The following is a 26,087-nucleotide window of genomic DNA, read 5'->3' on the forward strand; positions in this document are numbered from 1 at the left end:
GTTCGTTGTTCTATCTGTGGTATTACTATTGCTGCCCTGTGTGCAATAACCCAATTCGCCTTTGCACTCCTTCTAAACAACGCCATTTTACATTTATTTTTGCAAAGGGTAAAGTCTACAAAACTTCGTCCACTCTGTTAATAACAGATTGTAGTTTTGGGAACAGAAAACTGTCTTGAGATCAAACGTTTCATCGATGAGAAAACGTGCAAAATGTCAGCTAAAATCCATCTCGTTCCATCTTCTCCCACTGCGGGCTTCCTTATTTGGTAGTGAGGGGAACCACTAAGCGGATGCTTCACATGTATACATCCGGTGAAATATCTGTCTCATTGTTCTATATGTGGTAACGCATTTTTCTATTTGTGGTTACGAGCAGTAACATGGTGCCGGAAGTGTAAAGCCGGTCTCGACTTTAGTGTCTTTCATTTGCTATTGGTCCATCCCTGAGTAATCTTGTCCAATAGACAGCGTTTTATAGTCTTTCACCGCAGTGTGAGTTCGCGGGAAAATAAGATGGCTAGGTTTTGTAGCTATAGTGTTAATGTGTATAGCAAAATTAATTAACGTATTTTGAAATGTAATATTGGTGAGTTTGTCGTTAGATAGCTTGAGTACTGACATATTTAAACTGTTGAGAGTCCCGCTTTCAAACTGGCTTGCTAGTTAACGTTATTCGTACCAATTCATTGGTAATCGTAGCTAGCCTGCTTTCGATAGCCAGAATAAGAAATATTTTGTACGGAGACAAAGAGCTAACCTCTCTTGCTTGCTAGCTGTGTAAGGTTTAATACTTGACGTTTGAAAATGAGTATATTTAATTTAGACCGGTTTCGTTTTGACAAGAATAAACCGACATCAAACCAGGACAAATACAGCGGTTCCGTAAGTCCAGAGTCGGAAAAGGAGAATAAACCAGGTATGTTTTGCTTGATGGCAGTAGCCACTAGCCAGCCATAACGTAGCTAACGACGTTAGCTAGCTGCCACCCCTATAACAAAGGTTTTTATAACTAATTGTTCTATCTGTGGCGATAATCTTTGCTGACATTGACTGTTGACATCTACCTTGCTAGCTAGTAACGTTAGGTAGCTAACGTTGGCTGTTTGACAGGTGACAGCCATTGACTTGCTTTGCTTGGTTGCCTTAATAGCTAACAACACTAACTAACTAGCCAGCCAGCTAGCTAGCTTTATCAGTGACTTTCTCTGGGCATCAGCTAACATTAACATTAGCTAGATAGCTAGTTACCGTTAGCAAAAATCGGCTTTTCATTTATCTGCATATCCAACCCTTATATGTATCCTCACAATGAAATGTTTTACCATTTTATTTTCAGGACAACCAAGGCTACAAGTAGAACACAAAGCCATTGTACATAAACAGTTGCATTCATGAGTTTTATTGACAAATGTCAATAAATAAATAAAAAAAGGTCTGCCAAAGAAAAACCTGAAAGAATTTATATGAATGCTGTAAGTATAAAAATTGTTTGCTCACTGGGAAATGAATATCCAACTAGTCAGTGACAACTGTTTGGAGTTTGTGACAGCAACTATGTGAGCTTATTATAGACACTATGACCTGGGATTTCCTATGATACAGACATTTTTCTTTTTTAAACCCAACCCCGGGCCCCTTCAGTATCTGCCCTTGTCTCACAGACACTGCTATAGCTACCGTTAATCACACAGACTAATGGTTGGTATCTACAGATTCAAATCCAAATCCAATGGTACAGCCCAGAAGTCTGTAGCTCAAACACAATTATTTAAAAGGGGTTAGAATTCCAAAACACGCCAGCGTTACGGTGGGACTCACTGGGTTAATGACATCTGATTGCTAAACTGTCTTTGCCTATATTTCTGTTGCACATACAGACCAAGAAACAACAACACCACCTGTATCCAACCAAGAAAAACCTGGGCGAGGAGTAGTATTTGAAGATGTCATCAGTGACTCTGACGATTTTGCAAGTGACTCGAGGAGTGATAAATTAACAAAAAGGGTGATGTAAGTAGAGCTGACTTGAGCTGAAATATCTAGACGTATATTTTCCCCTTGACTTCCTTCAAGGTGTAGCGAATTCCATAAAGTGTAGCCTAACATGCCAGTCTAATCTTGTAGTTCTTTCTCTTTCAGGGAACCTGTCAAGAAATCAGTGAAGGGAGAGGTAAGAGAGATGACTGAGACATCTGATAAGGAAGACAAAATGAACAAGGAGCTGGAAGAGAGACTGGCCAAACTGCAGGAAATCTTCCCTCAAAGAGACAGGAAGGAGCTGCTGGAGGTAATGTCATAATCACTTTTATGTCACAAGCTATAGTATAGTCTCTCAAAGATGGCAGCTGCTCAGTTTCTGTGGATTCACATAGCTATATGTTTAACTTTGCTTTGTTTTTAGGTGATTAAAAGCACAAGCACTTTGGATGGTGCCGTAGCCTCATGCCTGATGTTTGGTGAGAAAGGTATCTTTCATTTACTACCATCATAGACAGCAGGTTGCAGCCTGTTCCTACCGCACCCCCCAAACACAGCTTGACCAGTGTTTTCCATGCTTATGCCATGTCTTCTTCCGCTCATGACAACATAGACTAGACCTCTTTGTAATGATGGTTATAGGCCTTTGTCTGCCATTGGTAAAACATGAAGAAAAAAAAAAGACATCCAAACCAGAACCCTTCTAAAAATGTTTTTTGGGTTTGGTCGTCTGGCGTGTGTATCTCCTCACACATTGACACAATTGTTTGTCCAGTCTCAATGCGAAAGAGGAAACAGGATGGATCCAGCAGTTCCCAAGACAGCGACGTGATTCAGCAGCCGAGTAAGAAGAGGAGACCGTCTCTGGTAAGAGTGGGACTAGCAACCAAACAGGCAGAAACTGGGAGGGACTAACCTGAACTTGACCATTAAGAAAGGCGTGTTTTTGTATCAAAACATTTTGCTACGGTGCGCACTAATGAAAACACCCCAGGCAGGCATTGTGCTGTTGCGTGTTCTCTGCAGTATTAACCTTCACTGCGGTCTGATCCTCCAGACTGAAGACTCTGAGGAGGAAGCAGAGCCCAGCTGGGAGAGGCGGGAGGCCATGGTCAGGAAACTGCAGAGGAAGTTCCCCGACCAGGATAAGGAGGTGAGGGGGACTGTCGTCGGACATTGCCACGGCAACCACACACACACACACACCTCGGTAGGGACATGATCATGACACTCCAGGTGAGAGAACCCATATCCTAATGAAGAGTGTTTTATTCTGCCCCCGTCTGTCACTCTATAGGAACTCCGGTGTGTGCTCCAGGAACATGAGTGGAAAGTGGATGACGCCCTGGAGGTGCTGCGCATGTTCTCGGACCCAGGTGAGATGACACTGTCCTCACCCAGTTGAAACATCACTGATAATATGCTGCTACAACCACTATATACTATATTTATTTGTACTGTACTCATTATATTCATCAATGTGCCCTTTTTACTGATTCTTCCGCTGAAGATGAAGACTCCAGTGCCTCTGAAGTACGCAGCTCCCCTGAAGTCAAGCAAAAGGAACCGAAAGCCAAGAGCAATGCCAAACCAAGCAAAGCAAAGAGTGATGCCAAGCCGAGCAGAGACCGTCGGGTGTCTAAGGATAGCAAGGAGGAGGCCAAGCGAAGCAATGCTTCCGCTCTGAAATGGATGTTCAAGAAACCTGCACCTGAATCTAGACCTGACTCCTCGTCCTCCTCTTGGACTTCTACCAGCCAGAAGCTCTCTAACGGGACCAGCGTGGCTAAGAAGGAGGCGTCGGAGAGGAAGGTGCGCGCCTCCTACGAAAGGGCCAGCAGCTCGGAGGACGAGGACAGGGAGGGGGCCAGCAGCGAATTTGAGGGCGAGGACGACGAGTTGGATTTTGTGGCGGAGGACGAGGGCACATCCACGCTCAAAGGCCAGATCCTGCTCTTCTTCCAGGAGGCCTCGCTGGATGAGCTGTCCCTCATAGCCGGCTGCTCGTTGAAGAAGGCCCAGAAGATTGTGGAGCGACGGCCCTTTGCTGTTTGGCAGGACCTGGTAAGTAAGAGAAACTTACCCATACGAAAAATGTATGCAAGCATGACTAAGTCATTTTTTATAAAAGCGTCTGCTAAATGGCATATATCATATATTATGTAAGAGAGCAATCTCGGGTGTGTCACTGCCAGCTGTGTTGCACAGTGAGTCTGCTCTGCCACAAGGTAAACCCAGCAGGTTAGAACAAGAGAAGTACTCTTTAAACATGGAAACTGCAGGGAGGAATGAAGGGACATGTCTCCACATAGGGCACAACAAGTGTTAGTTGATTTTGAAGAGTGTCAGTGCCTTGAATGGTACGTTCATAGTGTGTGTATGTGTTACTTTCACTGCTGCTGGGATGCGTTACATCCTCCGTTTTTTTAAAGGGAATATATGAGAACTTCAATTATAGAGACACTATATATAGACTATCAAATTTAAAGTGTTGGGTGACGACACAAATCCACCTCTCTCTCTCTCTCTCCCCCCATTAACTTTAACACTGAAAATAACCATAGTCTATATCTTCTCAATCTAGAAGTGTTAATAGAATATCACAGCTTGGTATCTTTCTGGTCACGCTCCCCTGTAAAAGAAAAAGCGTGGTAGAAAGCTCTAGTTAGATGTTTGGTCCAAAACCCCCCTGCAGCCATCTGGAGCAGCATGGCCTGTTTGGTTTGGTTTGGTTTGGTTTTATTATTTGCTCAATGTGTTTTTCTGTTGGAGACAGCCAGGCATTCTGAGCAGAACACTTTGGCTGTGTCCCAAATGGCACGCTTTTCCCTATATAGTGCACTACCATATGGTTCAGGTGAAAAGTATTGCACTATATAGGGAATAGGGTGCCATTTGGGACACGGCCTTTGCCAGCTGGCTGGCAGGGTTTAGGCCTAGCACTGCCACCCTTTTATCAGTCTCACCGGCCGCTTATCCATTGCAAGGGTGTCATTACGGAGTAAACGACACTCTCACTCCTCCACGTGCTGAATGCAGCCGACGGCTTACTGATGTGTATGGATTTCATGTTGAATAAGAGGTTTATTTAACTTATGCCATGTAGTGGTCCTTTCATATAGGGTACAAATCTATCAAACGTGAGATGTTTCAACATATGAAAAAATGTATGCACTCACTAACTGTAAGTCGCTCTGGATAAGAGCGTCTGCTAAAATGACTAAAATATCACGACGACTTCGAGCAGTGATCCTTATTCCACTTCTTTAATAACAAAACATGCTCAACTCCATTACTGTGTAATTACAATTCCAGTTGCCAAGTAGGCTAAATTACCATGTAACAACATGCTAATACGATGCAGCAACTAGAATAATACGGTTTCTACACAGGTATACAAACATAATTAAAAGTGTGTTACTGAAAATGCATATTTTCCACAAACCCAAATGTCAACATTTTAAGTGTGTTAGTGTTAGGCCTACTATCTTCATTCTCACATGAAATATGTCCATACCATAAACATCAGCAGCCAGGCCCCGTATTCAAGGATTTCTCTGCCATTGAAATCCTTGGGCGGGACACCTAAGCATTTTTTTTGGATGCTAGATTTTCGGGATTAAAAACGCTTTCTGTATAAACTTAAATGACTAAAACCAGATATAAAGTATGAAGAAAAGATAATGAACCGATATATTTTTTGAATGCAATCTTTGAGAACTAACAATCACCAAAATAAAAGCTAGACAGTCGGGGTGAATAAAGACAACAAATGAATGAATTTAGCAGTATTGGTTTTGTTATTATGTTTAGGCAAAACAACAAAGGATTAGCCATTGCAAAATGCATGGAATTGCAGGAAATTAGTTTTAAAACGGCTAAAGTTTCTATCAGCTCCATGTGTGAAATTGGCTTAAAAATACAGATTTCTCTACACCACCAAGATGGGGGCCTCTTAAATGTTCTCTTTCAGCCTCGCCGGCCCCCTGACATGCCCACCACCTAAGCCCCTTTTTGATCTAGAAAAAACCCTAGTATTCATAAAGCATCTCGGAGTAGGAGTGATCCGTTTTTTTTTTTCTTCTTCATTTTAGAACATAATTAATACGATTACATGGACGGGGGGGAACCTGATCTTAGATCAGCACTCCAAACTGTGAGACACTTTATGAATATGGACTCTGATGTTTGTGATGGTATCAAGCATGGGAGGGAGGGATACAGTGGGCCTGGCTGGCCACCTGCAGGTGTGTTACTCGCACACAGCTCCAAACAGGGTCATTAGACATACTATGTTGTCCATCCACTCTGCCCAGAGTCGGTGAAAAACGTGCTTTGGTGATGAAATTTCACTTCCTAATGTTAAAAAATACATTTGACCAAGACAAATGTGATTATTCATGTTCTGAGTCGTTCAGTGGGGTCTTTCCATAACATTTCATTAACAGTATAGTTTCGTAACCTAAATCATCCGATAATAAACACAGAGCACTGACCAAGCAGTGCTGCTTTCTCGCAGAAACTTTTGAGGATTTTACAGGTTGTGGTCGTCGTCGTTAGTTGTTTCTGCGAATCGCAAAAAGCTAAATTAGCATGACGAGCTGAATTAAATGTAAAAGGCATTGAAAATGAGAAGCTTGCGTTACGCTCAGTGCTCCGTTGACGTTTCACAGAGATACGCTTGTTTTTGTGAGAAATCTTAGAAAAATAACAGGTATTTTGCATTAATATGAAAAGTGTATGCTAAAATATGAAAATACTACGTCACGTCTCAAAATCGATATCTATCTTACCTCTATTGTTTTATGTCCTCGAGAAGAAGGATTACGAGTTCATCGGGAAAGTGACCATGTCAGGTAGCCTTCATTCTTGCACAGCATCCAGCTTAGCTGACGCGATGCTGTGCAGTTTTCTTTATTTTTTACCACTTCCTTTCTTCTTCTCTGACCTCCATTGATTTAGTCACCCTAATTTTGGCCATTCCTCAAGGGTAAAAACTCCAATCACTTTTGAACGGATTATGATAGGCATGAGGTTTGGACCGTTTACTTTCTTAAATGATTGTCTACAGTCGTGGTCAAAAGTTTTGAGAATGACATAAATACTCATTTTCACAAAGTCTGCTGCATCTGTGTTGATGGCAATTTGCATATACTCCAGAATGTCATGAAGAGTGATGCAATTAATTGCAAAGTCCCTCTTTGCCATGAAAATGGCTGGAAGCTTTAAAAGGAGGGTGGTGCTTGAAATCATTGTTCTTCCTCAGTTAACCATGGTTACCTGCAAGGAAACACGTGCCGTCATCATTGCTTTGCACAAAAAGGGCTTCACAGGCAAGGATATTGCTGCTAGTAAGATTGCACCTAAATCAACCATTTATCGGATCATCAAAAACTTCAAGGAGAGAGGTTCAATTGTTGTGAAGAAGGCGTCAGGGCGCCCAAGAAAGTCCAGCAAGCGCCAGGACTGTCTTCTAAAGTTGATTCAGCTGCGGGATTGGGGCACCACCAGTGCAGAGCTTGCTCAGGAATAGCAGCAGGCAGGTGTGAGTGCATCTGCATGCACAGTGAGGCGAAGACTTTTGGAGGATGGCCTGGTGTCAGTCCTGTGTCATGCCAACAGTAAAGCATCCTGAGACCATTCATGTGTGGGGTTGCTTCTCAGCCAAGGGTGTGGGCTCACTGACAATTTTGCCTAAGAACACAGGCATGAATAAAGAATGGTACCAACACATCCTCCGAGAGCAACTTCTCCCAACCATCCAAGAACTGTTTGGTGACGACCAATGCCTTTTCCAGCATGATGGAGCACCTTGCCATAAGGCAAAAGTGAAAACTAAGTTGCTCGGGGAACAAAACATCGAAATTTGGGGTCCATGGCCAGGAAACTCCCCAGACCTTAATCCCATTTGAGAATTTGTGGTCGATCCTCAAGAGGCGGGTGGACAAACAAAAACCCACAAATTCTGACAAACTCCAAGCATTGATTATGCAAGAATGGGCTGTCATCAGTCAGGATGTGGCCCAGAAGTTAATTGACAGCATGCCAGGGCGGATTGCAGAGGTCTTGAAAAAGAAGGGTCAACACTGCAAATATTGACTCTTTGCATAAACTTAATGTAATTGTCAATAAAAGCCTTTGACACTTATGGAATGCTTGTAATTATACTTCAGTATATCAAAATAACATCTGACATAAATATCTCATAACACTGACGCAGCGAACTTTGTGAAGACCAATACTTGTGTCATTCTCAACTTTTGACCACGACTGTACACAATTAACATATTATTACCCATTGGTCAAAATATGCGTTTTCAATTGGACACGTTGATATGCTCTTATGAAGTGAAAAGCCACTAAGCCCTTTTTAACTTGGAAAAGCTCCACCACCACCAGGTTGATTGTGGCGTGAATTCAGTTGGCCCACTGTACGATAGTCCTCAACCATGACATAGCCACTTATATATTAATCATGGTTTGGCTTTGTTGTGGAACAATACAATTGCCTGACTATCATGTCAGAAGAAAAAGATAAGAGCGATTGACTGGTTGTTGACACTTCTTTGTGTGTCTCTGCCTCTGTCTGTCTCGCTGTGTGTCCGTTTCTCAGAAGGAGGTGTTCCACAAAGAGAACGGCCTGTCTGCAGAGCTGCTCCTGGGCTGCAGGGTGGTGCTCAGGGAGAGAGCTGTGGTCCAGGGCCTCATGTCCAAGTGCCAGACCATCTCGGGCAAGATGGTAAAGGGAGTCACCCAGGTCATAGACAAGGGCATGGGCTCCGTGACCCAGCCCTCGGTTCTCAACAGAAAGTAAGTGAGCTCAACTTCCACTGCTGTCCTGATTTCATAGACAATTACATCTAATCTACTATAGGCCGTGTCCCAAATGGCATCCTGTTCCCTATATCGTGCACTACTTTTGACCAGAGCCGTATGGGGTCCTGGTCAAAAGTAGTGCGCTAAATAGACTAGGATAGGGTTCCATTTGGGACACATACATTTATATTCAGACTGGGAGAACAACTCCTCATTGTTGTAACTAACAGATAAATCCAAATGCTAAGTAAATGCCATGGTAATCCAGTTATCCATTTACCATGGCATAATGGATGTATTCTGAAAACGATTAACCCCACGTCTGATATGATTTGTCTAAAAGTAATACAATAATAAACATTTTGTTAACCCCATTAAACAACTATGTATCACATCACAGATAAATCTGTTGTTATGCTACACGTATCACATACTGGATGTCTTGTTTGTCATTGAAGGTCTTGTATTATGATTGGTTTGTCTGTACATTTCTTGCATTGTGATTGGTTGCCATGCAGGTTGCAGTTGAAACCCTACCAGCTGATTGGGCTGAAGTGGCTTCTCCTGCTGCACCAACACAAGCTGAGTGGAATCCTGGCTGATGAGATGGTGAGATGGTTTGCCCCTTAAGCCTTGTTCACACTGCAGGCCTTAATGCTCAAATATATATATATTTTTTTTTCAACTCCGTTTTTGACTACTGACTGTACAAACAGCAAGTTACAAGTGACCAAATCGGATTTGTGTGTGTTCAGACAGCAGTGATTTGCTGACAAGGCTACACTAGTTGTCATAGTAATGACGGGTGTGTGTGCAGTGGTGTAGGCTGATTGGTGGTGGTGCTTGTGCTTCCTATCACTTAGAAGTTCTGTAGCAAGCGAAGGTGACCAATGCCTGCCATGGACATTTCCCAGTTGCTTTGCATGTTCAAAAGCATAGGGTAAGAACACTTTTAAAGCCTCAAAGGATCCATCTTTCAAAACAAGTCCATTTTGGCTAGCCACAGCAGTCAACTAGCTAGCTAGGGAGCTGTTTAGCTTTCTAACACTTTCACAAATCTGTTTGTAAACAATTAACAAGCTAGATAGATAGTACATGTTCTTGTCAAACTGTCAACAGAGTAGCTAGCGAGTAACAAGATATGCCAAATATGTCGAAAAACCACATTTACATTTTAGTCATTTAGCAGACGCTCTTATCCAGAGCGACTTACAGTTAGTGAATACATTTTTTTTTTTATACTGGCCCCCCGTGGGAATCAAACCCACAACCCTGGTGTTGCAAACGCCATGCTCTACCAACTGAGCTACACGGGACTACCTATGAAGGTGGTTTGAAATATCCGATTCCATGTGCTTTTTGGTTGTTTAGACTGCAGAAAAATAACAGATTCGAATTGGATATGCAAATCAATAGGATTTGAGTCACTTCAAACTGCCAATGTGAACATTGCTTTAGAGAATACAGTAGATGCGTCCCAAATGGCACCCTATTCCTTATACACTGAGTGTACAAAACATTAGGAACACCTGCTCTTTCCATGACATAGACTGACCAGGTGAATCCAGGCGAAAGCTATGATCCCTTATTGATGTCACTTGTTAAATCCACTTCAATCAGTGTAGATGAAGGGGAGGAGACAGGATAAAGAAGGAATTTTAAGCCTTGAGACAATTAAGACATGCATTGTGTATGTGTGCCATTCAGAGGGTGAAGGGACAAGACAAAAGATTTAAGTGCCTTTGAACACGGTATGGTAGTAGGTGCCAGGCACACCGGTTTGAGTGTGTCAAACTGCAATGCTGCTGGCTTTTTCACGCTCAACAGTTTCCCGTGTGTATCAAGAATGGTCCACCACCCAAAGGATATCCAGCCAACTTGACACAACTGTGGGAAGCATTGGAGTCAACATGGGCCAGCATCCCTGTGGAAAGCATTCGACACCTTGTAGAGTCCATGCCCCAACGAATTGAGGCGGTTCTGAGGGCAAAAAGGGGGCAACTCAATATTAGGATGGTGTTCCTAATGTTTTGTACACTGTGTATAGGTCACTACTTTTGACCAGGCCCATAGCGAAGAGGGTGCCATTTGGGTCTTACCCACATATAGTATATGATGTTTTTTTTATTCTGTGGATTTCCCCCTCCCTGTATTCTAGAACTGTTACCAACAGAAAACATATAATATACTGTGGCAAGATGGTGTAGAAAGGCCTCAACAGGGGTGTATTCACTAGAAAGCAAATGGCCTGAAACGGGGCGGGACTAACCTGAACTTTATCCAATAAGAAACCATTGTTTTTGTTGCACAACATTTTCCGTTGCAAAACTGTTTGCTACAGTCTGCACTAATGAATACATCACATATTTAGATTTGAGTAATATTGTCTGTGGGTGTAGCACCTGCAGGTGAATACACACAGACAGAGAGAACTAAAGGAATGGGTGAGAAATAGTTATTTTAACATTCAAAAGGGAAAGGGGGTGCCTTGTTTGGTTTAAATCAGAGTTTGGAACTTTTTCTGTTCTGTTCGCTGAACCGGTTGCAACCCCTGGTTAAATAGTGTTAGATTGTCAGTATGTGATTGAAGTCCTGATATGAAACCTGGGGCTCCGTGATGCTGTTTTAGACTGATACTTTGAAGTGCAGATGTTGATCCTCTATCATTCTTTCTCACGCTCTAGATCTCTCTTAAATCTTCTTTATTTTTTTCTATCTTTCTTTCTTCTACCCAACAGGGTTTGGGAAAGACCATCCAGGCCATAGCCTTCCTGGCCAGACTGTACCAGGACGGCATCGACGGCCCCCACCTCATCACTGTGCCCTCCTCCACCCTTGGTAAGGGCTCTACTCACGTCATGCAGTCACATTATAACCACTTTAAGCCTGTTTATAACCACTAATAGAACACATGACATAAGCAAATGATTAGTGTATTATTGGCATGTTTCTGTTTTGTGAAAAACTTGCTTGACCATTTCACTTTAAAAACGACCGTTGCCCTTTTTATAATATCTGTCATGTTTGGCATAATGTTTTGTTTAGGCTGAGTAAATTGGACTGGATTGAATTGACCTGTGTTCTCTTTCCTACAGATAACTGGGTTCGTGAGCTAAAGCTGTGGTGCCCTAGTCTCAAGGTGTTAGTCTATTACGGTGAGTGGCTCTCTCCCTCCAGGATAATGTGGTAGATTGTTAGCTGTGAGTCTAAGTCGGGTTGTATTCCCTAGGAAGAAAATGGGCCGAAGCTGGGAGGGACTAACCTGAACTTCTCCAAAAAGAAAGGCTCTTTTCGTGCAAAACGTTTTCCGTAGCAATACTGTGTGCACTAATGAACACTAGGGCTGGGAATTGCCAGGGGACCTCACAATATGATATTATCACGACACTTAGGTGCCTATACGATACGTATTGCGTTTCTCACGATTCTATATGTATTGCGATTCGATACGGTGATTTTATTGCGATTCGATGTTCCAAACATATTGCTCACCATATGTCTGCTGCAGAGAGACCGAGAGCCATGAGAAAATGAGTTTTGATCAGTCATGGAAATAAAATGGCTGAAAACAAATTGACTCCCTATTTTAAGGAAGATGGAGAACTAGCTATGAAGGAAAAATACAGGTGTTTTGTTGCAGGTACAACCAACTAGCGCAAAAATAATATTGTCAAGATGATACGATACAATATATCGTAAAAAATAATATCCCGATATGTAACTGTATAGATGTTTTGCCCCCATCACGAATGAATACACCCCCTGATGATGTGTAAACCCTGTTGAATGTTCAGGCTCCGTGGAGGACCGGCGGTACCTGCGACATGACATCCTCAGCAATCAGGTGGACTTCAACGTCATCGTGTCCACGTGAGTACACACGCACGCACAATATTGTCAAATAGGTTTCAGTCTATTGGTGGAACCACAATGACCTCTAGTGGAAGGGAAGAGCATTGCGTCCTCTGTACTCTGTTTTAACAGCTGCTCCGGGTTGAAGTTTCCACCAGGTACAGATCTAGGATCAGCTTCCCCTCCCCCAATCCTAACCTTAACCATTGGGTGGGGGAATGCAAAACTGGCCCCAGATCAGCGCCTTGGGGCAACTTCACCCTACAACCTTGCAGCTGTGGGCTACGTGTCTGTCTGAACCAGAAAAGCACTTTGTAATGCATTAATGAATTATATTAATGAGCATTCAACGGTATGAGGCAGCCATATGGGAAATGAAGGCACTGCTGAGTCTCCCGAGCTACGTCTCCAAACCTGTGTGTTGACAACACGATGAGTCAATTAAATACGTACCAGGAATTCACTGGAACTAAAAGGCCTTGCATCTTAAATGTGCTCAAGCATTCCCTAGTGTGTGTGTGTGTGTGTGTGTGTGTGTGTGTGTGTGTGTGTGTGTGTGTGTGTGTGTGTGTGTGTGTGTGTGTGTGCTTGCACATTCATAGGTCTACATACGGAATGAAAGTTAAACTATAAATGCTCATGTTTGTGTGTAATTTCTCTCTACACAGCTACAATCTGACCATCGGCAACGACAGCGACCGCAGTCTCTTCCGCAAGCTCAAGCTCAAGTACGCCGTGTTCGACGAGGGCCACATGTTGAAGAACATGAACTCCCTCCGTTACCGCCACCTCATGGCCATCAATGTTAGTTCACGGCACACCGCCTCACACTTCCCCATTGACAAGTAGTAGAAGCAGTTGTAGTGTGCAATAGAGTTGACGTCCCAGTGTCTCCTCTGTCTCTCTGTCTGTCTGTCTCTGTCTGAATCTCTCTGACTTCCTGAATCTGTCTGCCTGGGCTCCGTCTCGCTGTCTGTGTCCCTGACTCCCTGTCTCTGTCTGTCCATGTGTCACCCTGTCCCTCTCCCTGATTGCCTGTCTGACTACCTGTCTCTGTGTCCCCAGGCTGAGCACCGGCTGCTCCTGACCGGCACCCCTCTGCAGAATAACCTGCTGGAGCTGATGTCGCTGCTCAACTTTATCATGCCCTCCATGTTCTCCAGTAGCACCACGCAGATAGCCAAGATGTTCTCCATGGTAAGGTCAAGGGTCAGGTTTAGGGTGGAACTATTCTGATCCTAGATCAGCACTCCAACTCTGAGACACTTTGTGAATACAGACCCTGGTCCCACTCCCCTCATGTTAAGTGGGACTCTTACAGTAGGATGTGTGTTTTGATCATGTTTGTGTTGAATTGTTGTGTGGTAGAAATCCCACGAGGAACAGAGTAGTTTTGAGAGGGACCGCATCGCCCAGGCTAAACTCATCATGAAACCTTTCATCCTCAGACGAGTTAAGTGCGAGGTAAGGACTCTCCCAAAGTGACTGATTACACTGAGAAATACTGGATGGTTCACAATGTTAAATTTAAAGTATGTGTGTGTGGGGGGGCGTGTGTGTGTGTGTGTGTGTGTGTGTGTGTGCGCTCGTGTTCGTATGCACTCGTTTGTGTGTCTGTCTCTCAGGTTCTTAAGCAGCTGCCAGCTAAGGAAGAGAAGCTGGAATTCTGCACCATGAGCGAGAAGCAGCAGCAACTTTACCAGAACATGGTGGTCAAGCTCAAGAAGTCTGCCATCGGAGAGAGTATGTACTGCACTGAACTTTAGTGTAGGTCCAGGGTGAAGTTTCCCCTAAATGCGCATCTAGGATCAGCTTTCCCTCTCCCAATCCTAATATTAGCCATTAGTGGAGGAAATGCTAAACTGACCCAAGATCAGGTTCTAGAGGAATCTTCACCATACTCAGTGTAGTGTTACAGCAGTGACGTGACAGACGGGTGGTGCATAGCTGGCACAATGCGATGGCTGATAAGCTAACTGGGCATCTCACGATGATAAGCACGGGGTGGCTGTGCAGAAGCCTGTTTGTGTGATCGGCATCTTCCATCCTGTGCCCTAATTTCAACTAAACTGTTATCTCTCTCCTTCGCTCTTGCTCTCTCGCACCCTCAACCACTCGCTCACATTCTCTCCATCTCTGTGTAGAGAAAGAGCTATGCAACGTGATGATGCAGTTGAGGAAGATGGCCAACCACCCTCTGCTCCACCGGCAGTACTACACCACAGAGCGACTCAAGGCCATGAGTCACCTCATGCTCAAGGTTGCTGCTTTATTGGCCATTTTGTGTCTGTTCTAGTTTATTCTGTAAATGTATATAAATCAAATAAAAGTCAATCTCCTACGAAACTATGTTACCACCCTTATCTCCTCTGTCTCTGTCTCTGTCTCTCTCTGTCTCTCTCTCGTTGTTGATCTATTTATCTCGTCTCTCGCTCTCTTCCTTGTCTGTCTCTCTCTCAATATGTATATATTTATTTATCCCCCTCCCCCTAGGAGCCGACCCATTTTGACGCGGACCCGGTGCTGATCCAGGAGGACATGGCGGCGATGTCGGACTTTGAGCTTCACCGGCTGTGCCAGCAGTACTCGTCCCTGCACAAATACCAGCTGGACAAAGACCTACTGCTGGACTCTGGGAAGTTCCACCTGCTCCAGACGCTACTGGCCACACTCAAGACCAAGGTAAGGAGAGCGAGAGAGACTATTATTTATTTTATTACTCTGTGATTGTTTGTGTTTTGGGTGTATTTCCTGACTCTTTCTTGGGTTTTGCCTCGGGCCTGTTCTGGAGGATGTCAATTGTAGTATGGTGTAGAATCGGGTTATCTCAAGTCATTATATTTATATCTGCCATGTTCAGATCGTTTCAGGGGTGTGTTCATTAGTGCACACAGTAGCAAAACATTTTGCATTGAAAACAAGTGCATCTTATTTGACAAGTTCAGGTTAGTCCCACTTGTTTTGTCCCGTTTACCTCCGTTTGGTTCCTTGTGAATACATCCCTGATATGTGATGTGGCTGTGCTGTGCTCTGCTCTCTCGGCAGGGAGACCGGGTGGTACTCTTCAGTCAGTTCACCATGATGCTGGACATTGTGGAGATTCTGCTCAAACACCTGGGCCACCGCTATGTCAGACTGGATGGCTCCACACCCATAGCAGACAGGTGAGCTCCAGTTGAATTCAACCTAGTGGGTTCTTTCTAACATAATTGTGTGCAGTATTTTGCCATAGGAAGTGTAACTGGGGGCATAGTACATATAAAATAAAAAGCTGTTCACTGGCATATCTCTGAGATCATTGGTAGGGTTGTATCTCACTACTAGTAGTGAATCTCCTACTTCTAGAGTGTGTAGAGAAAATGCACGGAGCCATTGTAATCTGTTTGTTTGGTGCAGGATCGTGCTGATTGACGACTACAACATGGACCCGGAAATCTTTGTGTTCCTGCTGTCGACGCGGGCGGGCGGCCTAGGCATCAACCTGACCTCGGCCAACGTGGTCATCATGCACGACATCGATTGCAACCCCTACAACGACAAGCAGGCAGAGGACCGCTGCCACAGATTGGGCCAGACTAGGTGAGACCGACAGGGGAGGGGCCAGACCAGGTAAGACAGAGAGGAAGGGGGCCAGACCAGGTGAGACCGACTGGAGGGTGGGGGCTAGGCTATATTTGGGCGTCAGATATCTGTAGCTAGAGATGTCTTGCTTACAGAAGTCTCTAGAAGTAGTGACAAGAGTTGCAATGTGATCAGGAAAACCCCTCTGGCCCTAGAGAAGGTACTGTATGAGGACAAAATGGGGGGATCTAGTCATCGTGAGGGAATGGACACTGCTCTCTGAATAACTGAAGGTCATTTCCTTCTGCAGGACCGTCCAGGTGATCAAGCTGATACATAAAGACACCATAGAGGGTGGCATGCTGCAGCTGGGCCAGAAGAAGCTTAAACTGGAGCAGGACATGACCGCTGCCGAGGAGGGTAAGGACCTGGGGGACACACACAGACATTTCAACATCTTTAATTGTAAGAAAGAGGTGCTCAACCCAAAGCTCAGTGTCCATGGCCCCTCTCTTTTTCATGTAATGCATCAGTAACACACATTGAGAACAGGAGTCATCACATGATCGTATGTTTTTTTTTTTTTCTCGTGCCCAGGTGATGAGGGCACCATGCCTGAGGACATGGCCGCCCTCCTCAAGGCATCGCTGGGCCTGTGAGGGTCTGGGAGCGCCCTCCCTGGAGTTTCATTGGGACTCAGCCTGGAGCGTCCCACCACTGACTGACTGACTGACTGACTGACTGACTGAAACCTGCCACTCACTCTGCCCTCGAGACCTGAGACTGAGACGCATCTGTGCACTTCCAACAGTCTGGATTGGAGATTATATGGATGTGTTGATGGGATTATTGGCCTTTGCTGTCAGTAGCAGAGATGGTGGGTGTCGTCGAAGGTCAGTGGTGACGCTGCTCTGTACAGCACCTGGGTTTGTATTCATCAGGAACCAAAAGGAAGCAAAAGTGCCGAAACGGCGAGGGACTAACCTCAACTTGTCCAATAAATTATTGTTTTCATTGCAAAAGGTTTTCTGTTGCAAATAGTTTTGCACTAATGAATACACCCGTACTCTGCTCTGAAACAATGCCAGGGAGCAGGCTAAAAGTTAGTCACAGCAACTCTGTCCGTGCTGCCTTTCAGGGGTACAATAAAGTCCTGCAGGGGACTACCAGGTGGTGACAGAGCTGCTCTGTTGATGTATTGTTGTGATAATGTGAGTACTGTTGTCAAAGCTGTTACTTGGCTGTTTGTGTTTATGTCCTTGTGACATCAACAGGGTTTGTCAAAACATAAAATAAAGAATTCAATATTTATTTTCTTTTGTTTCGATGGTTTATTTTAAAAGTACATTTATTGTCTCCATTTTGTCAGGTCTGGACCCATATCCACAGTGTCTGAGTCGAAAATTGGTCGTAAGTGCCGAGAATAGACATTTTACTCATCTTATGGGTAAAAATAAAAGCTATGCATGAAGCCTCTTTAGTCATAAGTTATACCTAGTAAACAGATATTTGGGACACCTCATGAGCTGTCTTAACCTGTTAAGCGTTAGCAGCAGGTTTCTTGATAATAGAAAAATGCAGCGAGTCAGTGGTTCCTGCACCACATGCAATTACTTTGGAGTTAAAATAATGTTTTGATATTTATATATGATCAATCAATAAATAATCTAGACCTACATGCAACAGTATCTCTTGTGCCTTTGACAATGATTTCGCTTTACGCCTATTTCACATATGCCTAAATACTTATAGCCACTAGGCTAATTAATGTTTTAATTTTATATTATTTATCTACATTGTTACTTCAAGTTATCCCTTTGCAGCGCAATATCACATTTGTTAAAAAAAAGTTGCCTAAATTGGGCAATTGAAGGCATCTAGGGCTTATTTTAACTTTGTGTTCGATGAAAATGATAGACCTTTCAAACATCGTATGCAACACTATTGGCAAGTGACCTGAGGCCTACTGTGCCAAAGCGATTTATAGATTTGTTAAACGGGAGTGATGAGTGTGTTGATATAACGGTAATATTGTAAAAAAATCTGCTTTTAACAACCATCAGAATTGGTTAAATAAAAGGTTTTGCATGCCAACACATTAGGCGATAATTAAGAGAAGGCAAAGTGATAGTGTTAGTAGGAAATTATATCAAACGTTTTACCATTGTCACATTCACCATGGTTGTCTGAAGCGCGCTACAGAGTACACAGCTGGCGATGCCTCATTGCGATTGGTTATTCCCCATTTGCAACAGTGTCGATAAGCGTCATCACTATCTTTCCTTTGCGGTACTTCAAATTCGTGATTACCAGCTGAGAAACTTTTATGAGCTGATTTTACTCCTCGCTCAGAGTTTGTCTGGACAGTGTCTTAACATCATCCTAAAACCTACTCTTGAGTTGGGAGTTTTGTTATCTTAAAACAGGTTTTACAGGATTCCTAGGACCTTTTCTGAGATGCTTTGTCGATACGGGCCCTGGTTTTACCCTACCAAATCTGGTTGCTGATTGTTCAGTATTTTGTGCCTCATACACATCAGTAATTTCTGCATGTACATACTATATTCCTCATTGCAGGGTAGGCTGTGGTTCAGTGTTCAGTTGGCACGGACGAGGAAATGTTTTGAAACCGAAAAACCTATGAGAATTCTTATTAGACAAATTCTCCGTTTCAGAACGTTTTCTCCCGTTTCGTCCCCACTGAACTGAAATGACTTGCTGTTGCTACAGATGAATCTTCCCCCGTTGATTTCAACAGCTTATGTGTGCTATCTAGACTTCTCGTGAGTCAGGTTAACAAACCAATGTCATTGACCAAAAAGATGACTGAATTAATGAGTGGAGAGCCTCCCTTCTCTACTTACCGAATCACCCACTAACCACTCCTTGCTGCACAACTGCCATTGGAGATGGACCACGTACTCGGAGGCCTGGCTTTAATAAAGCAGGTCAATCTTCTGTGTCGGCAGAGCAAAACAGGGTTCTCACTCAGATGAGCACAGCACTAATAAAGGAAATAGAGGAAATAACAGCACAGGCAGATAGCAATAAAAACTACTATAGAAGAACAAAATAAATTACAGGAAAAACAAAAAGAATTGGAGGAACCTATTCAAGAACGATCAAGTGTAATTTATTACAAAAATAAAGCGAATTGCATGATCATTTTTGAATATTCAACATAGAAATGCTACCAAAAACAATTTACAGAAACTCGTTATAAATGACAGTCATCCATGATTCACCAAATGATATTTTGAAAGTGGAAGCATATTTTAAGTATATGTTTTCTTTTCATTCTCCATCTCCACTGAATGATATTAACTGTAAGGATTTCTTTCCTAATAATCATCTAAAATTAACAAATGTACTGAAAGACCTGTGTGAAGGCCAACTTACAGAAGAGGAACTTCGTGAGGCAATTAAGTCCTTTCAGTCTGGAAAAACACCAGTGTTTAATAGTATACCACTAGAGGTATATCGGACCTTATTGATGTACTCAAAGATCCATAATTAGCTTTTTTAACTACTCCTATAAAAATGGTAGACTATCAGGTACTCAGCAAGAAGGTCTGATTTCATTACTACTGAAACAGGACCCAGGTGGTAAGTATAAAGATCCAGTCCATTTAAAAAACTGGGGGCCTCTTACACTGCAATGTTGTGTTGCGAAAATCTTGGCGAAATGCATAGCACGTAGAATTAAAAAGGTTATACCGGATAATGTTTATCCTTGATCAGACATATTTTTATTACATGGACGAGATATTGGAGATAATAAATGAAAATTACTTGAAACAATAGAACATGAAACATCAAAGATACCAGGCCTGGTCTTCATAGCAGATTTTGAAAAGGCTATTGATAAAGTACCACTAGAATTTATATTTAAATGCCTGGATTATTTTAATTTAGGTGAGTCTCTTATACAATGGGTTAAAGTTATGTATAGCAACTCCAGGTGTAAAATAGTAAATAACGGTTACTTCTCAGAAAGTATTGAGCTTTTAAGAGGAGTAAAACAAGGCTATCCGTTGTCTCCATATCTATTTATTATGGCCATCGAAAATGCTAGCTATTAAAATTAGATCCAACAAGAATATCAAGGGGTTAGAAATCCAGGGGTTGAAAACAAGTGTCAATGTATGCCGATGACTCAAGTTTCTTCTTAAGTCCGCAATCTGGATCCCTGCATGGTCTCATTAAAGATCTTAATCCCTTTTCTAGCCTCTCTGGACTAAAACCCAATTATGACAAGTGTATCATATTACATATTGGATAGTTAAAATATGTTTACACTACCTTTTTAGTTTAACAATAAAATGTGTTGATGGTGAAGTAGACCTACTTGCTATTCATATCTCTAAAAATATAAACAAACCAATTTCAATAGAAAGTTGCAACCATGGAGTGGTTGTCTATGGGAAAATGACATTGATTTGGTCCTATCACAATTTACTTACTTTCTAATGCTGCTGCCTACTCCAGACGACTAGTTTTTTAAAATCATATGAGCAAAAAATATTTCACTTTATTTGGAACGTTAAGCCAGACAAAATTAAATGTGCCTATTTATATAATGAATATGAGTTTGGGGGCTGGAATTATTAAATATTAAAGCATTAAAACTAACTAAAAGCTTCACTCATACATAAATTATTCTTAAACCCGAACTGGTTCTCCAGTAGATTATTAAGAAAGGCTCATCCTTTGTTAAAAAATTGCCTTTTTGCCTTTATACAGATTACAATTTCTCATTTCCGATTAATTTAAAATGAAACTGTTCAAAGTATCGCCCTTTCTTAAACGAGCAATACAAAGCTGGTTACAATTTCAATTTTATCCTGCAGAAAAGACAGAACAAATATTATGGTTAAACTCAAATATTTATTTTTGTATTTTTATTTATGAAATTATGAATAGGAATGGTGGAGTTACTGTATGTCACATATGCAGCTATCAGAAATATATGGGAATGTTTGCTCAATCCAAAGTTGCAACCAACTGATTGCAGCATTACTGCAAAAATGGACGAGGCAAGTGGAAGAGGGAGAGTGTAGGGAACTTGCTTGTCTGCGATATATTAAAGATACAAATTGGCTGAAAAAGATTGGCATAAATAGAAAATATATACCAGTTTCATTTGAGGACAAAAATATTGCCAGCTGCACCATACATGTTGCAAAATAGCTGGGAAGAGATTTTCGATATACCGATTCCATGGCACATGGTATATGAACTGATACAAAAAACAACACTTGATTCAACACTTCAAGTTTTTCCATTTAAATTATTGTACAAAATTCTTGCCACCAACATATTGCTATATACAGTGCATTCGGAAAGTATTCAGACCCTTTGACTTTTTCCACATTTTGTTACGTTTCAGCCTTATTCTAAAATGGATTAAATCGTTTTTTCACCCCTCATCAATCTACCAAAAATAAGCCATAATGACAAAGCAAAAACAGGTCGTTGCACAGCTAATTTCATGTCTCTCCAGAGATGTTAGATCGGGTTCAAGTCCGAGCTCTGGCTGGGGCATTCAAGGACATTTAGAGACTTGTCCCGAAGCCACTCCTGCATTTTCTTGGCTGTGTGCTTAGGGTCGTTGTCCTGTTGGAAGGTGAACCTTCGCCCCAGTCTGAGGTCCTGACCGCTCTGGAGTAGGTTTTAATCAAGGATCTCTCTGTACTTTGCTCCGTTCATCTTTCCCTCGATCCTGACTAGTCTCCCTGCCACTGAAAAACATCCCCACAGCATGATGCTTCCACCACCATGCTTCACCTTAGGGATGGTGCCAGGTTTTCTCCAGACATGATGCTTGGCATTCAGACCAAAGAGAAAATCCAGAAAATCTTGTTTCTCATGGTCTGAGAGTCCTTTAGGTGCCTTTTGGCAAACACCAAGCGGGCTGTCATGTGCCTTTTAATGAGGAGTGGCTTCCGTCTGGCCACTCTACCATAAAGGCCTGATTGGTGGAGTGCTGCAGAGATGGTTGTGCTTCTGGAAGGGTCTCCCATCTCCACAGAGGAACTCTGGAGCTCTGTCAGAGTGACCATCGAGTTCATGGTCACCTCCCTGACCAAGGCCCTTCTCCCCCAATTAGTCAGTTTGGCCAGGCGGCAAGCTCGAGGAAGAGTTTTGGTGGTTCCAAACTTCTTCCATTTAAGAATAATGGAGGCCACTGTGTTCTTGGGGACCTTTAATGCTGCAGAAAGTTATTGGTACCCTTCCCCAGATCTGTTCCTCGACACAATACTGTCTCTGAGTTCTACAGACAATTCCTTCGACCTCATGGCTTGGTTTTTTCTCTGATGCACTGTCAACTGTGGGACCTTATATAGACAGGTGTGTGCCTTTCCAAATCATGTCCAATCAATTGAATTTAACATATTTCAAAATTGTCTAAACACCTGTTTTCGCTTTGTCATTATGGGGTATTGTGTGTAGATTGATGAGGACAAAAATGTATTTAATCAATTTTAGAATAAGGCTGTAACGTAACAAAATGTGGAAAAAAGTGAAGGGGTCTGAATACATTCCGAATGTACTGTATATATGGTAAAATCTAATGTATGTATGTATGTATGTAGGTACAGTGCCGTCAAAAAGTATTTGCCCCCTTTCTAATTTTCTCTACTTTTGCGTATTTTTATTGTAAAATGTATTGCCTTCTAACACTCAATAACTGGTTGTGCCACCTTTCGCTGCAATGACTCCAACCAAACGCTTTCTGTAGCTGCTGATCAGTCTCTCACGTCACTGTGGAGGAAGTTTGTCCCACTCTTGCTTTAACTTCAGCAACATTTGTGGGTTTTCAATCATGAACTGCTAGTTTCAAGCCCTGCCACGATCTCAATTGGGATTAGGTATGGACTTTGACTAGACCATTCCAAAACTTCAAATGTGTTGCTTTTTAACCATTTTCATGTAGACTTGATTGTGTGTTTTGGATCATTGTCTTGCTGCATGACCCAGCTGCGCTTCAGCTTCAGCTCATTGACAGATGGCCTGATATTATCCTGTAGAATTATCTGATACAGAGCATAATTCATGGTTCCTTCTATTAAGGCAAGTTGTCCAAGTCCAGAGGCACCAAAGCATCCCCAGACCATCACACTACCACCACCATGCTTGACCGTTGGTTTAAGGTTTTTACTATGGAATGCAGTGTTTGGTTTTCGCCAGACATAATGGCACCCATGTCGTCCAAAAGGTTTACTCAAGCTTGCCAAAAAGCACCTGGAATCACCTGGATGATCATCAAGACTCTTGGAAGAATGTTCTATTGACAGATGTATATGTAACAAAAAAGCTGTAAAAACAAAAAATGTTTTTTTTGTCCTCCGAAGAGGGGGAGTGGGGTGGTGGATGGGTTAATACCTAAAAAAAGGCTTAGCAATTAACTGAGTACCACTTTCAAGCATAGTGGTTGCTGCATCATGTTATGAGTATGCTTTTAATCTTTAAGGACTGGGGAGTTTTTCAGGATAAAAAAGAAACGTAATGGAGCTAAGCACAGGCAAAATCCTAGCAGTACCAGTCTGCTTTCCACCAGACACTTGGAGATTAATTAACTTTTCAGCAGGACAATAACCTTAAACACCAGGCCAGATTTACACTGGAGTTACTTAACAAGAAGACAGTGAATGTTCCTGAGTGGCCGAGTTACAGTTTTGACTTAAATCTACTTGAAAATCTATGGCAACTTGGCAATACCTGAAAATGGTTGTCTAGCAATGATCAACAGCCAATTTGACAGAGCTTGAAGAATTCTGAAAAGAATAATGGGCAAATGTTGCTCAATCCAGGTGTGGAAAGCTCTTAGAGACTAACCCAGAAAGACTCACAGCTGTAATCGCTGCCAAAGGTGCTACAAAGTATTGACTAGAGGGTGTAAATACTTATGTAAATGAGATGTTTCTGTATTTCATTTTCAAGAAAATTGCAAAATGTCTAAAAACATGTTTTCACTTTTTCATTATGGGGTATTGTGTGTAGATGGATGAGGGGGGAAATCACTTTAACCAATTTTTTGAATTCAGGCTGTAACACAACAAAATGTGGAATACGTCAATTGATAAGAATACTTTCTGAAGGCACTGTATGTACACAAAGTACTGCATCCCCTCTTCAGAACCATATCACTGATTTGAAGCTCCTGACACCCAGGGAAAATGTTCTGTATGGTTAAGTACCTCCTGTATAGGCCCCTCTATCAGGTACAGCCAATTAGGCTACCTGGTACAGCCAGTAGGATATAGCCTGGTCCCAGATTTGTTTGTGCTTTTGCCTACACCAGGGTTCTTCAATTCCGGTCCTGGAGGGCCGAAACACCTCTGTTTTTCACCCTCTCCTTCTAATCAGGGGCTAATTCAGACCTGGGACACCAGGTGAGTGCAATTAACTACCAGGTAGAAATAAAAAACAAAAGTGTTTCGGCCCTCCAGGACCGGAATTGAAGAACCCTGGCCTACACCATTGTCATTGTCAACCTAAAATGTTTGGCATGACAATTCCATAAGGAGTTGGCAAGAAAGAAGAAACAGACTGGCACCCAGGCTAAGTAGGAAAATCTTGCCACTACAATTGCTTGCTTTTCTCAGGTTTAGGTTACTCAAAAATGTAACATTTGCCTGCAAAAGTTATTGTCAAACGGCACGCACCAGGTTTATTAGAAGAATATTGATATCGGGTTGCATTAAGGTTACGCCCTTTATCCCACTGAAGGGCTTTCACAACTTCAGCCAGTGGTGTGGAGGGTATATGCAGGTATATGTCAGATACAGTGCATTCAGAAAGTATTCAGACCCCGTGACTTTTTCCACATTTTGTTAAGTTACAGCCTTATTCTAAAATTGATTAAATTATTATTTTTTCTCATCAATCTACACACAATAACCCATAACGACAAAGCAAAAATAGGTTTTTAGATTTTTTTTGCAAATGAATAAAAAAAAAAATATATATATATATATATATATATATACAGTGGGGAGAACAAGTATTTGATACACTGCCGATTTTGTGTCACGCCCTGGCCTACAGAACTCTAGCTAGTTTGGTCAGGGAGTGAATATTCTAGATTTGCATTTCTATGTTGGCCGGTGTGGTTCCCAATCAGAGGCAGCTGTCGCTCGTTGTCTCTGATTGGGAATCATACTTAGGCAGCCTTTTGGCACTGTCTAGTTGTGAGTTATTGTTGTTTTGTCGAGTGTTTATCGTTAAATAAACATGTACGCATATCACACTGCGCCTTGGTCCGACCCTTCTTTAAACGAACGTGACATTTTGCAGGTTTTCCTACTTACAAAGCATGTAGAGGTCGGTCATTTTTATTATAGGTACACTTCAACTGTGAGAGACGGAATCTAAAACAAAAATCCAGAAAATCACACTGTATGATTTTTAAGTAATTAATTTGCATTTTATTGCATGACATAAGTATTTGATCACCTACCAACCAGTAAGAATTCCGGCTCTCACAGACCTGTTAGTTTTTCTTTAAGAAGCCCTCCTGTTCTCCACTCATTACCTGTATTAACTGCATCTGTTTGAACTCGTTACCTGTATAAAAGACACCTGTCCACACACTCAATCAAACAGACTCCAACCTCTCCACAATGGCCAAGACCAGAGAGCTGTGTAAGGACATCAGTGATAAAATTGTAGACCTGCACAAGGCTTGGATGGGCTACAGGACAATAGGCAAGCAGCTTGGTGAGAAGGCAACAACTGTTGGCGCAATTATTAGAAAATGGAAGAAGTTCAAGATGACGGTCAATCACCCTCGGTCTGGGGCTCCATGCAAGATCTCACCTCGTGGGGCATCAATGATCATGAGGAAGGTGAGGGATCAGCCCAGAACTACACGG

At 42.4% G+C, this 26,087-nt stretch overlaps 1 protein-coding gene across 1 annotated transcript; it reads left to right on the forward strand.

The window, feature by feature from the left end:
- Positions 1 to 487: 487 nt before the first annotated feature.
- LOC311144310 (SWI/SNF-related matrix-associated actin-dependent regulator of chromatin subfamily A containing DEAD/H box 1A-like) lies at positions 488 to 17,525 on the forward strand. Its single transcript, XM_084180344.1, has 23 exons — positions 488 to 919; positions 1,881 to 2,013; positions 2,143 to 2,290; positions 2,405 to 2,468; positions 2,756 to 2,847; positions 3,038 to 3,133; positions 3,278 to 3,356; positions 3,491 to 4,044; positions 8,594 to 8,790; positions 9,315 to 9,405; positions 11,535 to 11,634; positions 11,892 to 11,951; positions 12,591 to 12,666; positions 13,317 to 13,452; positions 13,714 to 13,845; positions 14,017 to 14,112; positions 14,274 to 14,391; positions 14,793 to 14,908; positions 15,142 to 15,330; positions 15,694 to 15,812; positions 16,045 to 16,227; positions 16,520 to 16,629; positions 16,807 to 17,525. The coding sequence occupies exons 1-23, from the start codon at positions 808 to 810 to the stop codon at positions 16,866 to 16,868; spliced, it is 3,063 nt and encodes a 1,020-aa protein (XP_084036470.1). The 5' UTR covers positions 488 to 807; the 3' UTR covers positions 16,869 to 17,525.
- Positions 17,526 to 26,087: the final 8,562 nt, after the last annotated feature.

The sequence above is a fragment of the Coregonus lavaretus genome (assembly GCF_964263955.1).
Source record: "Coregonus lavaretus genome assembly, chromosome: 17".
In the NCBI taxonomy this organism is placed as follows: Eukaryota; Metazoa; Chordata; class Actinopteri; order Salmoniformes; family Salmonidae; genus Coregonus; species Coregonus lavaretus.